Raw genomic sequence first — 16,567 nt, 5'->3', positions numbered from 1 at the left:
AAAAGCCAACTTGTAATTTTTTTTCATTTGGAAGATTTTAATATATCTTTATGGAATTTTTATTAACATTTAGATATAATACACAAACTTATTCCAAAATTTCATACTGATATATTGAGTATTCTTTAATATACAAATTCTTTTAGTTGTGAGGACACGTTTAAGTTATGATTTCCGACCGCTGAAACAACGCCAAATCTAAAAACTTTAAAAATTTATAAAAAAACACTATAAGAGATAGAGCAAAAAAATTTTACAAGTGCTTTCAGAATGATAAAAGAAGTAATTGTACCAAGTTTCATCAAAATCTGACATGGTTAGTGTCAAGGCCTGGGTGACTTGACATGGAATGACCCTTAGCCAATCATCATCAAACATCATTGTCAATAATATCAGATTTTAGAGATAAAAATGGCATTTTTAATTTGTTGGCATTCGATATGTGCCCGTACAACTATCTCAACACTGGAGAGTAAATTATGATGATAAGAACATAGGACAACAGAATACCTGGTCTCCGGCCAGGAATCAGATCCAGGCCCCTTTGGTTAGCAATCTACTGCGCTCACAGTGCAGCTACCGAGGTGGACTTGGCAAAAAGTTGACGTACCTTTTCTATTTTCATTCACAAATGTTTATGGCATCCTGTACTGGGATAATTAGTCATCGAGAAGAAAAAGTGTTTGTTGTACAAGAGCACTTTAACATACTGACAACAGTCTCATAGTAGATTTATTCCCTTATGACGTTTGTTGTCGACAATCGATCATAGTTTGAAAACAACACTAACATCCATGAATGTAATTCTAGAGGGATAAAACATTTACAGTATCCATCACTCAGCCTTGGTGTGACACAGAAAGTAGTGAGGTATTGAACAAAAAAAATCTTTGACCATCTACCCAGGAACATAAACAATGTAACGGGTAATAAAATTGGAGGAAATTAGTGTTTAACATCCCGTCGACAAAGAGGTCATTAGAGACAGAGCACAAGCTCGGATTAGGGAAGGATGGGGAAGGAAATCGGCCGTGCCCTTTCAAAGGAACCATCCTGACATTTGCCTGAAGTGATGTAGGGAAATCACGGAAAACCTAAATCAGGATGGCCGGACATGGGATTGAACCGTCGTCCTCCCAAATGCGAGTCCAGTGTGAAAACCAGAGCACCACCTCGCTTGGTGGTCATAAAATTAACTTAAGAAACAAACTGACATTACACCTGCTTGACAATGCTTTCTACTCTACATTTGTTTGTTTATCAAACCTGTTGGCAACACATTTCTGAGTGGCTTTGATGTCTTCCTTTAACCTTACCTGAAGGGTAAGCACTCAAGAGGTACTCAAACATGGGTCATATAAGTGTGCTATACACAATCTCCCTTGCAGATGAACTACACTTTCCTAAGATTCTCCCAATACACTAAAGTTGACCATTTGGCTTCCATACTACCATTACTGCATGCTCATTACACTCCATATCGCTTTGCAGTTTTATGCATAGAATTTGGTTGACATAACAGTGTCAAGCAGCAGGCCACTAATAACTGTATTCAAACATTACAAGATTGTTTATACCACTCATCTGGATTAACTTACGTTTACTGTATTTATATTCATCATATCAAATAGAAATGCTGCCTAAGTCGTCCTATTATCCTTCTACAGTCACTCATTGATGATACTTTACTGTATACTCAGCATCATCAGAGAACAGTTGCAGATTGCTGCTCACCCTATCCATCAGGTCATTTACATGTACAGAGAAGAAAAGTGGCCCTATACACTTAGCTGGTGCACTCCTGATGATACCTTTGTTTCTGATTAATACTCACTGTCAAGGATAGTGTACTGGGCTCTATCACTTAGAAGTATTTTAACAAAACAAATTTCTGGGAAGCTAATCCATATCCTCTGACCATGGTTAACAGAGTGCAGTGGGGCAGGGATATGGAATCTGCTTTTTGCTCTTCTTCCATGTTTCGTAGGATATTGTGTGAGAAAAGGGCAAGCTAAGTTTTCCACAAGTGATACTTTCTAAAACCTCGACAAAATAATTTAACTGGATTGATATAAAATCTACTCACCAAGCAGCAGCAGAACACACAATAAAAGACTGTTGCAATTTCCAAGATTTTGAAGTCTGTGGCTCATTCTTCAGGCAGAAGAGTTGAAGGGGAATGAAGAAGGGTGAAGGAAAAGGACTGGAGGGATCTAGGAAAAGGGATAGATTTTGGGAGAGTCACCCAGAACCGCAGATCAAGGGAGATGTACTGTGCAGGATGAGAAGGAAAGACTGATTGCTGGGGACTGCATCAGACGAGATTTGAAAACCTGAGAGCTTAAAGATGGAAGACAGGATAATATGCAACACAGAGATTACTACTAAACATCATGCACGAGTTAATAAGAGTCTGTCGTGCATATTACCCGTCCTCCACCTTTAAGCTCTCAGATTTTCAAATCTTGTCTGATGCAGTTCCCAACAATCAGTCTTTTCTTCTCATCCTGTACATCTTCCCTGACTCGCAGTTCTGAGTGACTCACGAAATCTACTCCATTTCCTAGACCTCTCCAGTCCTTTTCCTACACCCTTCAATCCTTCTGCCTGAAGAAGGAGCCACAGGCTCCGAAAGTTTGCCACTTACAACAGTCTTATGTGTGTGTTCTGCTGTCGCTTGGTGAGTAGATTTTATATCCATCCAATCAAATTATTTTGTTAATAATCGGTTGTCTTCTAAAGCCTTGGCAATCCATGAACAAAGCTTTTCTTTCAATGAAGTTTACTACATTCAAACAGACTGCGTTCATGAATCCTGCAGATACTGATATTAAGGATATGCCACTTTAATTTTGTGGATTTGTTCTTTTACGCTTGTTGGAGTTACCAGCACATTTGTCTGCCACTTGTGACTTTGCACTGGGCAAGAGATTCGAAATAAATGGAAGCTAGGGAAGGGGCCCATGTCATACCGTCCTACCTGTAAAATCAAACTGGGTTCCATTTGAACCTGGTGACTTCTTTGTTTTCAACTCTGTCACTTGCTCCTCAATGCCAGTGATGCCTTTTACTATGTCCTCCATACAGGAAATTGTATGATGGTCAAATTACGCTATGTCAGAACTATCTTTCTGCGTGAATGATTTTTAATGCAAAATTTAAAAACTTCAGCTTTCCTTTTGCTGTCTTCAATTGCCACGTCATCTGGACAGTGAGTCACTGTGAAATGTAGTAGAATGATGTTGGACAAAATGAATCTATCAATACTTCTTTCAATCATAAGGAGGCAATGTTTAACTTCATACACATACATACACTTAATAAGAGAACACCTTTACTCATAAGACCTGTATTAAACTATTTAGCAGTGTAAATGATAAAATATTCACAAAAGTATCCAATAGCAAATCGTTTGATCATTGTCAGAACATAAACAAACTCCAGAATCTAGATATCACGACCTTTCTATGCAAAGAACAATAGCACAGTACGACGTACTTGATGAAAAATACCAAAAAAATGTCAGCAGTGTTTAATTCATCATTGTTGTTGTCTTCAGTCCTGAGACTGGTTTGATGCAGCTCTCCATGCTACTCTATCCTGTGTATCATAATGTCACAGTAATTCATATTTTTATGCCTGTTATTGTTGTTGTAATTAACTTTATGCAATTGTACACTGAAATATTAATGGATTCATCAAATCATTATTTTGTAAAGAGTTTTAGACAGTGTCAGTCATTTTCATCTCTAAATTCATTAATTAACTAAGCCATAATTGCGTTTTCATAAAAAAATTTGAAATGAACAATGAAAACAAGTGCAAAGAATTACTGAAGTATCTTAAATAAGCCATGTGTGTGGCAGTTGATTCAGTTTTCAGAGGTGAAATCTATATTGTTTGCCTGTATAAATTGTCTCAGAAAATATAACTACTTCCAAAATTCTAAAACTTCTCTCCAGTCTGAATCTTCAAATAGATAGTGATTCTGCAGCAATGTGGAGACTCCAAGGACATCAAAACTTCTGCAGCGAAGAAAAATATTTACACCCACATGTGCACAAGATGAGACACAGTCACAAAGTTAAGTGTGCAGACTGTGTCTATGTTTTAATTGCATGTCTGGAGTAAAGATCCATCTGAGAAGATCAAGATCATTGTACTAACTATTTTTACATTTCAGTATCAGATTTGAGATGAAATTTCAACATTAAAATTCAAGAACTTTATGTAACCATAGCTGCTGATAACTGGAACACAGACCAAGATTGTGAATAAGTTACTCCTTTACTTTAGTTCTGATTTTTTTAGGAAATCCCATTTTCTTGTCTGATGTTTACTGGCAATAGAACATAAACCAATGAGTGCAACTAGCCAGATATAACAACTGATTTGGAAACACTAGCAATTCGCAGTAAACAAGACTAGTGATGTGAGCCGTGCAAATGCCCAGTGAGGAGGACATTTATAAATGGGCATTTGCCCAAAGAAGTTCTAAATGCTCAGACTCTGGCCATTCATAAAAAAAGTACTTATAAACTTTTTTATTGCTAGATTGTATAATTTATCAATTAAAATATGGATAGGACAATACTCCCAAATATGAAAAGTTTAAAAATTAGTGAATGTTCTCATTTAAACCTACATATATGTTGTTTTTTCCCCCTCCTAACATTTCAATTTGCTGTACCAAGGATGGCTGTGTGTTGCTTGTTGCTGACAGCTGCTTATCACTTATAATTACCTTTTTCTTTTTACCAGTTCTACTCTTCACACACACACACACACACACACACACACACACACACACACACACATAATTACCACATTGAACGATTATTGATAACAAAATTATTACTGAACATATTAAACAGCTGGCATGTGGTCCTTGATGAAAAATGTATTCCTAAATATTAAACGGTTTTAAGTGCAGAAAAATGCTTTAGTGTCAGATGTAGTGACATTTGAGATACTATAGTTTTCTATTCTGCTCCTTTCTTTATCTAGTTCCGTATGACTGCACTGCTGTGAAAATAAAATTGACTTCATTAAAAATGCAAAAAGTTATGTTTATAGTCGAATTTATTTCCCCTAATAACCCTCCCCTAATGTTCAAGCAGCTTTTGCAACTTGGCTACCCAACCACAAAAGAAACAGTGTTGCAAAATACATTTTCCAGAACAAAATAACAGCTTAATTGTTTTTAAGTGCCACTTATCAATTAATCTTTAAAATGCATAGCATTTATGAATTTTGTTCATTTTCTCAGGCATTTACCCTGGCCATTTGCCCCAACCTATTTTCCACAACTGAACAAGACTGCTGATAACAAACAAGGAATGCCATATGATCACTCTTGTCATTTGGTATAGTGTATGCAGTAACATTGTAGTCATCTAAACCCACAGGAGACAATAATGAGTGACATTTGTTTGATTATTCATTATGGCAATGAATGCATTCATGTGATTATTGTTGGCTGAGTTATAAACTGTTCACCATGCTGTTTTAACTTAAATTCTGGAGGATTATACAAGTGTAACTACATGTGTAATTGTTGGCAGTGTCTTATATTGTCATTCAGGATTCTGACAGCCATTAATTGTGGCTATTCTCAGCAGCAACTGTAAGTTTGAAGCCTCTGAAAACCAATCATATACTTCCTTCATCAAACTCCATACACACTGTTCCACCAAGACAATGTCCTGTCAGTCCTTCTTGTCTGTGATTTCTTTGCAAGCCAGTAGTGATACATTCAAGGTGCTCACTTGGGACCACATTTATCAACATTGCAGATATAGTCTGCAACTTGCCAGTGCTCTGGATCCACAGGAGACACTCCCTTGGCAGACCCTGATGGCAACAGTACAGCAGGTACCATAACACGTTGGACTGTGTTCGAAACAACTCCAGTAAGCACCACAAAAGCATTCAAGCTAGCTTCACCATGTGAGGCACTGGCTTCAAGACCTGTGGCAGGTGTATCCTACACATCAGTGACACAATTGGAAGCACTACTTTACCTCGGCAAATGACATGTCATCCAAGCATGGAGCAGGTATCACTCCACTGGTCCTGTATTTAGGATGGTGCCCAGCCTATCTCTGCCATTGCAGTCCACTGAGCCACTGGAAGCAATTCTGAAGCAGTGTTACCTGGCTCTACACCATGTGGTTCCAGCAGCAGCCCGATCTGGAGGATACCACACCGCAGCCACTATGAGCAGCCAGCTGCTTCCCAGTGAACTTCACCTCCTCTGATTTGGCCTCCTGTATACTCAATGCTCCAAGATTGGTATTCTTTTGTCTGGAACTTGGACTGTCATATACGCTCAGTAGTTGCTGTCACTATACTACCAAATGAACTTTGACTTTATTGCACTTCCTGAATAGTGGCCTGTGCTAATTGAGTATAAGGCTTCTTATGGCTATCCCAAACCAGTCCAGTGACTTCCTTCATACCGATTCCTTTGGTGGAACTTATAATCTCTCAAGTGCCTTCATGGACAGTGACAGAATAATCTTTATTGTTTATCAATCATTAATTTATGGTTAAGTCCAGCCAGCCCACTAAGTCTATATTGAACAAGTTTGTTGGTAGTTGTGTCTGATATGAAAATAAATGCTAATTAACTATGACCTGAGAAAATCAGATATTGAGTATGTGCTACCACACAGGACATGTCAGTCAGAAATTGCTTACTCTTCAGCCTACCTGTTTTGAGGGCACATTACTAACTGAATATTAGTTGTTCTTTGGCAATACTACCTTTAGTCTCCCATGGCAGTAGAACCAATGGCTGCCAATGAATGCTTCACAACATACACCAACTGCTATATAAGTCAATGACATAGTAAGCAACAGCTTCATTTCTGTTCATTGTAGATTTAGGAAATACTGATTATGCGGCAGTCATATGATTGCACAGTGGAAAAAAATGTAATTATTTTCTTATTAGTCATTTTTGGTACCTGGTTCACACTCTCTTCATTATTTAATCATTTAGGGATCATCTCACAATTTAGTATGATTTCTGATTATCATACAATGAAAATAAGTAGCTTCAATTATACATACACACGTAACATGTAAATTTGTTTTTATGAGGATACAAGAAGTGGTGTTCAAGAATTTTGCACATTAATGTCATTACTTTTTTAAATAAACCAACAGGAATAATACTGAGAAATGGGAAAAGAAGCTGAAGAAATACCAGAAATAAAAATACAGCAGTCAGTCATGACAACAAAAAACAGAAAAAAATATAGATATATTGGCAGGTGACAAACATAAGTAACATCATTTCATGCCTAGGGTTAAGAGAGACGACAGTTGCAAAAGGGAGGCAAAATTATAAACAAAGTCTAACAGCTAAGGCTGAAATTCCACAACACCTTTAGTCAGCTGCAGTAACTTAATAAGTTAATAATAATACCTAACAACTGAAGTAGAAGCTGCAAAATGTATTTGAAATGAAAAAGGAAAGCAGACGTTTTAATCTCCTGTAGGAGGTGAATGGCAGTCCTTTCATTTTCCATTCACCCTGTATGGTGTTCTCAAATATTCGCCATTGTCTATCTGTCTCAACACTCCCCCCTCCCCCCCCTTTTCCCCGTACTGTTACATATTGTCTCATTTTCCATCAAAAAGGTCAAATACATTGATAGTTACCAAACTGGCACATTTTAAGACAGTGTGCTTAATATTATGAACATTTCTTTCATTTTTAAACGAAAAGATGACAGAAATATGTAAAAGATTAAACTTGCAGGTATCAAAAAGAAGGAAAATCTTAATCCAAAGATCAGATGCTTCATATAAAACTGACAATACCATCAATCTGAGGTCCTTTATCCAATTTTCAATAAGTCCATAAAGAGCCATATGAAGATAAATAAAGAAAATTAAATACCATATATATGTAGAATTGCAACCGGAAAATTAAAAAAAAATTAAATAAGTGAATTGACTATGTAGCAAAAGAAATTTTTCAGCACACTTCCTCTTATGTTCTTTAGTTACGTCTTACTCAACACTCTTTACCTTCGCAATGGTTAAATTAACTATACACTAAGAGAAGTGTGTCATATTTGAATTTTTATTAGATTCTCTTTCGCACAATTTTGCCGTTGGTTTCTGTGAACCTCGAGCTGCCTGATGCCCAACAATTAGTACCGCCTTCCAATTTGCTGAAGGAGCAGCAGGGGAGAGCAACACAGATATGCCGAAAAACTGAATTGACAGAATCTTGAAGATAAATGCCAACTAGATGGCGAAAGCCGACTTGAAAATGTTAAGTCTAGGAATATACTACAGACTCCTATGGGTCGCTGCCGTATAAATAGTGAAAATCAGATTTATTCTAATTGCAGCGCGCACAGAGGCATTTAATCAGTCATTCTTCCTGCGCTCCACACTTCTCTGCAACTGAAAGAAACACTACAATGGTACAATGAACAGTACTCTCTGCCATGCACTTCACAGCAGTTTGCAGACTACAGATGTTGAAACTTATCCCATTAAATTGATGGAATATTCCCAAAACAATTTCTGCTGCGGACAGTGCAACCAAGTCCGCAATTATGCAGTAGCGAAGCGCATTCCCTTTTACACATCTGAACCCTTTTATCAAGGATGGTGATTGGTCGCTATAGAGATAACGGCGATAAGGAGTGCATTAATAATTTACATTAGTTGGGCCAATATGAATTATTTAGCTTCTATTTTACAGTTGGAATAATGTGCTGCGTACAGGAACGCAGTTAATTTATGTCGTACCTTACAGGTCACACTCCCTTAGATTATCAGGGAATGATTTTTCTTTCCACATACAGGAATTTCTCGCCTCAAAACTAATTTTGGCGCCTAAACACGTCCACATTCATATCTAAACTATAAAAAGGAAACAAACTACTAACGACTTTGCAGCAACTCATTCTGTGGCGTATGGTATGGATGATAGTTTTCTTAGTCGCTGTCGAATCAGAGTAATAATTAGAGACGCAAGATAATTTATAGTTACATATCCCCCTTTCAACAAACCTAGTTCACACATCTTTCACAAAGCTGTTAACGTGGGGTTGTCTGAATGTATCACTTTACCTCACACGAGATTTATTTATAATGAATGAGAGCAAAGCAACTTTTCCAACCGTTTTCAAACTTTAAATAGCATGTTTGCTTCATTGTCGTTAATTATAGAGTATCAATGACATTATTTCATGTCATTTATTGGAAAACTCAGTTCTGTACACTGTAGATCACCTCTTAAACTAATATGTCATTACAATACAGTGTTTTCATTGCCATTCTGGCCACAGTTATTGTTCTAGTAAACCAGCTCTATGAGTGAGAGTGAAACTAATTTTTAAGAACGAAAAATTTGTTTTAAACTTTATTACTATTCTGCTGCTTTGTTGACGGGGCAAATACAATTGTGGGCGTATAGATGGCACGCGAGTGTCGATTATGTAATTTTTTAAGTCTCACATTTTACATATGTATGTAGGTTTATATTGCTTCCATTCAGATTAAATTGATGAGAATTACGCAGCGAATAATAGCTGTTAAACCTGCTCACGCAGGCTTCATTCAACAACCTATTGAATGAAATTCGGATACGCCTCCCTCTACTTCCCGTACTTGAACTCGTCCTTGCGTGAGAGGTGGATCAGTCGTATTTGTGCGGGTTTGTGTTTATATCTGTTCGTGGTGTTATAGCCTATTTTTTTATGAACGGAGTATGAACTATAGGTGACAAATTCTGACATCGGAAGCTACAAAAACAGAAAGATAAACCTCATCGGTCGCAGAAATGGGTAAGTGTATTTTGCCGGCGACTCGGTAACGTGAAGGGTGAAATGTTTACAACGTCGTTCTTTAGTTAATTTCCTTAATTTGACACTCATTTTATTTTGATTGTTAATGGAAACTCAGTAGTTTCTCACATTTATTCCTTTTTCACCTATTTCTGTTGGAAAAAAATTGGAAAGTTACTATAGAAACTTGAAGATATTGACGTGTGTTTATTAAAGTCTGCCGTACATGAATGTGGAAATGTTGAAGATGCTGCAGTGTTGCCTGCCTTATCTTTTAGGAAAGAGCGCAGGTTGTTGTTATTTTTGGTAAACTGCGGTAGAATAGAAAGATAATTTCTCGTAGAGTGCTGTGTAATTCCTTTACAACGGCCCCCTATACAATAGGTGCATTTTTAAGCTAAGATTCTTTTCCTGACAATCACGAAATCGTATTTTGTGGTTATCAGTGAAAGTCTACATCACATTTCCAGTTCCTTCTTTCTCCTATGTTGTTCTGAAAAGTATGCTTATCATCAAAAAAGTCTGCCGATTCGCTTATTATCTTAACAGTAATGGATCAGTTAAATGATCGTACCAAACATTACGTCTGTATAATATCATTCGCTGCATATTTTTGGAAATGAATTAGTGGTATACCTCCGTTGTGACGCCAAATTTGGTACCGTGTGTCACTAACTACCAAAACATTTTGTTCAATGTAACCTATTTTCCCTCTTCCGCATGTAGAGAAAAGTTGTGTGGTAAACACTAACCAGCATTTTATTGCCTTTCACACATTTTGCCTTTTGGGGATTTTTCATCGCAAAGCAATCATATTACGTGTTTTCTAAACTGCCAGTCTGAAACATAATTATTTATGGGTCTGAGCTATATGTTGATTTCCATTGACTGTCAAGATCAGACACAGACATTGATCTTTAACATTTCATAACGGCATCTACCCTTGCAGAATTTCTGCAGTGATTACTGTGTAGTTAAATGACAGGTATAACTCCTTATACCAACATTTTTTTCCCATATTTTTGACCTGTGAGTAATTAATGCTTATTGCGTTAATGTACGCAGCATGTACAATGCTGACAGAGGAGAAACTGGTCAGTAGGTGTATTGTTTTGCAACTGTAAAGATTTGAATTCTGCCTTCCACTGTCAGTTCCTTCTTTCCCTTTTGTTATTCTGAAAAGTACAATGAGTATAGAAAAAAGGTAAGGTACTAGGTAACTGGAAAATAAATAAAATGATAAATTCATTTATGTAAAATAGGATAGATTGCTATTCAATACATACAAGTGGAGTTGTGTGGCCTGTTGAAAGAAGATTGTTATAAACTATTGGAGAGAGTCTTTCAAATGTAGAAGAAAAATAAAAAACACCCACACAGCTCGTACGGACTTAACGGCCACAGTCAGACTTATAATACCTAACAGTTTTCTGTCAATGCACCTGTCTGCCACTCGGCACCTCTTCTATGTGGTGGTTAGCAATTAATCCTGTTTCGTATTGTTGTAATCCCATCCTGGATTTTTTCACTATTTGTTGAATTGACTGGATTCATTTAATTTACTAAAATAAGTTGTTTCTTTTGACAAAAGAAGCAGACATTAGAAATAGGAAGATTCAAATGCATAAACAGAAATGTTAGAGAAATTTTTGTAAAAATGAAATAACAAGAGACAACTATAAAAATTTATAAAACTGATTACTCTTATTCAACTGTGTGGAAGTAAGGTATTGGTCGTGGTGAAATAAGATGATGGGAGAAAGCAGAAATAAATTGTTTTAGTACAACAGAGTTAATGAGAAGTTACCAGGAAAGAAATTAAGAAATAATTACAGAAGTACAAAGTACGGGAAATCACATAGGTTATAAAAATAAGGGATGACGTACTTAGTATAACTAATCTCACTGATTCTTGGTTGTACACAGAAATGTAAAGAGGAGGAAAACAGTCATTGGGATGATGAAAATTTTAAAATGAAAAAACAAGCTATTATTATATTATTTGCAGTATTTTCTGGTTGATGAGCCAATTTTTTTACCATCTGTTTGCTGTCTTTGGAGACAGCCCAATTCAACACTGTTTTATCTCCCTTCCTATTACTCCCAGTAAGGCAACTAATATTACTACCTACTATTCAGCATTACGATTGATTAATCTTCATAAGTTGCAATTTACCCGTTACATATATATTTGCTCTTGCTCTTGCTCTTTTGCAGTGAGTGCTGCTGTTAGTGCTGAATGACAAATTCTACGACTGTAATCTATAATCTCTTTCAGTGTGTGTTTGTGTGTGTAAGTAATTGAACAAAAAGTGGCTGGATTGCTAGACATGTTATGAAATCCAGAACTTCTTTGACAGCAAAATCTTGGTATTAATAATCTTTCACTTTTAAAATGCACTCATCACACACGAAGAGATGTGTATAAACCACCTTCATACAGCTAACAAAGATGTACTAAATTTTCTTAACCATGCTTCACTCAGCAAGTTGTGTATTTGAATGGACCCAAAACAGAAAAAAAGAAAAAATGCAGAAGCATCCACAGAAAAATGAACATAAATAGCAGTACAGATAGATGGATGGATTTTTCTGTATTCCAGCAAAGATCTTTGAGAGATTAATATTAATGACTCTACATTTTTACCTAATTTACTAACATTTGATGAGTAATAATGTAATCCAGTTATAAATTTCTTCTCCTTTTCAACGTCCTTATGTAAGCTAGCAGAGCAGTGTAAAATATGATTCTGATGTTGCTTACATGTCTCTGGTAATGGCTAGTGGTCATACTGTTAATGCATTTTGAAGCTACACATTCATGATCTGCCAATCTACAGTAAATATTAAACAGAGGAAGCTTACCATATGGTGATCAATCTGAAAAAACTAAATACTCAGACAAATTCCTCTTTTGTTTGTGTGTCAAAAGTAAATATTAGAAAACTGTGTGGGGCCAATATGCACCGTTGTTTCTTATTTCTCAAACTGACAAATGGTAGTTCATTTTCCCTGCATCAGATTGTTGGCTTGGTTGCGTCTTCTTAAACTATAAAGATTAGACTTGCAAATTTTTTTTTTTTTTTTTTTTTAATTTTTTTTTTTAAGAGTGTCATACATTTTCAAGCACAGCGAAAGTGTTCTTTTGCTGTGCGCGAGGCGTGTGCAATATATGTGTCAACCATTTTTAAATGACCGAGTGATGTAGCACAGTGGTTAGCACACTAGACTTGCATTCGGGAGGACAATGGTTCAATCCTGGGTCCGTCATCCAGATTTAGGCTTTCCGTGATATCCCGAAATCGCTCCAAGCAAATGCCAGGATGGTTCCTTTGAAAGGTTACAGCTGATTTCCTTCCCCATCCTTGAAACAATTCAAGCTTGTGCTCCATCTCTAATTACCTCTGTCGACAGGACATTAAACCCAATCTTCCTTCCTTCCTTTCTTTTTGAAATGAAAGGAGTTATGAAATGCTAATTTTTTTAATTTCCATCAGTTGCCTTTTTCCTGTAAGGTAGGCTAAATGAACTTTCTATATGACTCGACTCAGCTATCCTCTCAATAAATGTATTTAGTAGCCTATTGCACCTTGATAAACAGAGCTCTAAGACTGCCATTTCCTTCCACACCCTCTCTCTCTCTCTCTCTCTCTCTCTCTCTCTCTCTCTCTCTCTCTCTCTGCACGTTACAGTGTGTACGTCTTATAAGCAAACAGTAGTTCGTAGTCTTACACTGTAATTTGATATGCAAGTGACACTGTGAAATATCTAAATTACATTAAAGTTTATTTAATAATGAAATTCTGCACATAAATGGATCGGTATTAATTGATATACTATTTAATTTAGGCTTAGACTGATATGTTAATGGCATGTTTGATTTGTTACATTATCCTGTGGTGAGCTTCCTTATGTTCATACAATACCTGTCTGTTCTTTGGCTGATAAATGGGTTACCAATAAAATTTATTCTTTATGAGGTAATGTTGGAAAACTTTAGCATGTGAGAATCCAGCCTCTTACAGAGCTCTTTGAAGCCAACGGTGTAAGCCATGTTTAAATGCATTATTTGGAATTGATTTTACTGCGCACAATCTCATCTTCTTTCCTCCTTGTTGTTATTCTTATTTCCTCTGTCCAACCACTGTTCTACTTTTTTCCTTATTGGAACAGAAACATATGTATAAGTTATCTATACTTCATTCTCTTTGATATTCTTTCATATTTTAGTCCAACACACTGCCAAAGTGTATTTAATTTCTAGAAATCATTTGTCCAAAACATTGGTCTACTGTCCAGAATTTTAATAATTTATTTTGGAAGGCTACTTCATTTTTATCCATTCTGCAATTGTGGTCATAAAATTCGAGCTTTAATTTCCTGATTCAAGTTTTTCCCTCAGCATATAATGACAGTCTACATTTTTGTGGCCATTGTTTTGTGAGGATCTACTTTTCAGTCTTCTCCTCATCTTTTAACACTACTTTTTATGCCATTCAAAGGGTGTGCCTTTCATAGGCGTTCTGTTTTAATGACTGTTGTAGTGGCTCATCTTAAGATTTCTACGCCTAGGGGTTGTACACACTACAAAAACTCCTGTCTCAGTGTTACCTCACCCCATAACTAATTTTTAAGTGTACTCTCCTGCAAGATAGTTACTGCCGTCAGGCCTTTCAGTGCTACCTAGCAATGTTGTTAAGTGGTCTGGTTCTGTATTTGTGTTGGACTTAAATTTGGTGTTCTAAATGAAATCTATAGTCCAACATTTTTTTCTGTTCTTTTGTAAGTTTAACCTTCTCTCTTTCAGTACCTATGTAGCTACATAAAATTGCCAGAACACTGACAAGAACAAGACAGTTTATCCTGAAACTGCTTTTTGCACTTTCTCAGTTTCAACAAGATCCATTTTCTAATTTGCAGATTATCTTCTGTAGTATACTATTGAATACAGCTGGCAAAAGCAAATTCTGCTTCACTGCAGCTTTTATTTCCAGTTTTTCAATACTATGTAACCATACAGAAACTGTAATCTGTCCACTGGTAGAAATTTATACATTTAAAAGCTGAAGTGTTCGTTGCGAACTGTTATTTCTTGAGTAATCCATAGGCAGTTTCTTGTTGACTTCAGATTCTGAGCTTTACCTATGAATATTTACAACAGAACAATGTTCCTTTGTTTAATTGTAGCAATCTCCTTGCATAAGTTGCATTTCTTCATATGTTGCATGGTGCATTTCCTGGAAGAGGAGGTAGCCTCTCAACTTGGGTGATTTCAGTCAACTTGTAACTAATCCACAGGTGTTGTTGAGGGTAACTAGATTCTGGGTTACATTGGGTATTTGCCAATGTACAGTCAGTTTCCAGAGAATTTAAACATTTACACAGTAAATTATTCCATCTACGATTATCAGTTTACAATTCACGTTTGGTCCCTGAATGTGATTACTTTGTTTGGAATGACTCCAGATATATTGAATTGTCACAGAAATCCAAAGTGGTGCCCAGCCACTGTACTTTGTTTGTGGTGAGGTTTTTTTTTTCCCCCTTAGATGTAATACTCTAATCGGTGTCTTTGCAGTATTAGCTTCATGATGGTGAGTGTTGCAGTAATCCCAAGCTTTCAGTCATGATATATAGGACTGTATGCACAGTTTCAATGTCAGCACTTTGTGAAACGACAGTTGGATTATTTGTTGTTTTAACAAAGTGGAGCCATTACAATTGCTAGTAGTAAATTTTATCATCCTCATTGCTAAAGAAGTGTCAGTGTTAAAAAAGTGAAAGCTATATGCATTGCTGTTGTGGTTGACAGCCCCTTCATACAGTCATTATATGGTTGCTACGTGTGTTATCTCTCGACATTGAATTCCCTTCCATGCACGATTAACTGAAAATAAATAAAAGTAAAATTTTAGTAGAAATTGACTTGTGTTTTCCATGATTTCCCTTAGTTGCTTAGGTGACTTCTGGGATGATTTCATTGAGAAGGCCATGGCAAACTTTTTGCTTTGTATGTATAAATTATCTCTCTTTTACCCCGACATGCCCTGTACTGTTGTATTGAACGGTCAAAGGACGAAAACAATAATAAATTACTTTCACCGTAACAAAAGCTTACCCAACACGGAAGGATGATTAACCTAATCATCCTGTCAATTTTGTCAAGTTCGGACGTGAGCAGGGAAGGAAGGAAAAGTGGCCGTGTGCTTTTCAAACTGACCCATCCGTAAGTTTTTTAATAAGCGATTTAGGGACGCCACGAAATGCGGATTAAGTTTCTCAACCACGGCTCACCACTAACAGTAATAAGCTTGCACTTATGACTATGACTAAACTGTTGTGAAATGCCAGATTAAATATTCTGCAGTGTTGATCCTATCGACTTCTCCGGTTCAAGGGTGTTTCCGCAGTACGTTTATGTCTATTATTATATGGCAGATGGAATCCTATGTCTTAAAAATTGAAATCTTTGTGTTAAAAAAATATTTAACCTCCATGTGTAGTCAGTGAATTAAAACATTAGCGTTTTGTACCTGACACCCAATGAATTTTCTAACTTCCTTATAGCGCGACACAACGCGCTTCCTTGTAGAAAGATTCATCAAGCGAAATATTATATCTATACACGCTGCGCTAATTTTTCATTTTGGTAGCTGCGAACGGCACTTTTCCTTTGTTCTCTGTGATAAATTTGTTTCTAGGATGAATCAAAACAGCAAGAGCGCGCACAGGTTGTTCGATGGTGTATT

General features: G+C 36.5%; 2 protein-coding genes across 10 annotated transcripts in view; one reads left to right on the top strand and one right to left on the bottom strand.

Moving 5' to 3' along the window:
• LOC126356293 (uncharacterized) overlaps nt 1-8,892 on the bottom strand; it is a 312,745-nt gene extending 303,853 nt beyond the window's left edge. For 5 of the 6 annotated variants that reach the window (XM_050007190.1, XM_050007193.1, XM_050007189.1 and 2 more), the window contains exon 1: nt 8,779-8,860. The gene's annotated coding sequence lies outside the window, so the exon portion shown is untranslated. Of the gene's footprint in view, nt 1-8,778 lie in introns of all 6 variants that reach the window. The other variant, XM_050007188.1, reaches the window with a different exon arrangement.
• A 32-nt stretch (nt 8,893-8,924) lies between these two features.
• LOC126356289 (actin-binding LIM protein 1) overlaps nt 8,925-16,567 on the top strand; it is a 326,791-nt gene continuing 319,148 nt past the window's right edge. For 2 of the 4 annotated variants that reach the window (XM_050007180.1, XM_050007179.1), the window contains exon 1: nt 8,925-9,818. In XM_050007180.1, the coding sequence (XP_049863137.1) occupies nt 9,815-9,818 (4 nt within the window). In that variant the 5' untranslated portion in view covers nt 8,925-9,814. The remainder of the gene's footprint in view (nt 9,819-16,567) is intronic. The other 2 variants (XM_050007178.1, XM_050007177.1) reach the window with 2 other exon arrangements.

The sequence above is a fragment of the Schistocerca gregaria genome, chromosome 3 (genome assembly GCF_023897955.1).
Source record: "Schistocerca gregaria isolate iqSchGreg1 chromosome 3, iqSchGreg1.2, whole genome shotgun sequence".
In the NCBI taxonomy this organism is placed as follows: domain Eukaryota; kingdom Metazoa; phylum Arthropoda; class Insecta; order Orthoptera; family Acrididae; genus Schistocerca; species Schistocerca gregaria.
This window is presented reverse-complemented; position numbering and strand designations above follow the sequence as displayed.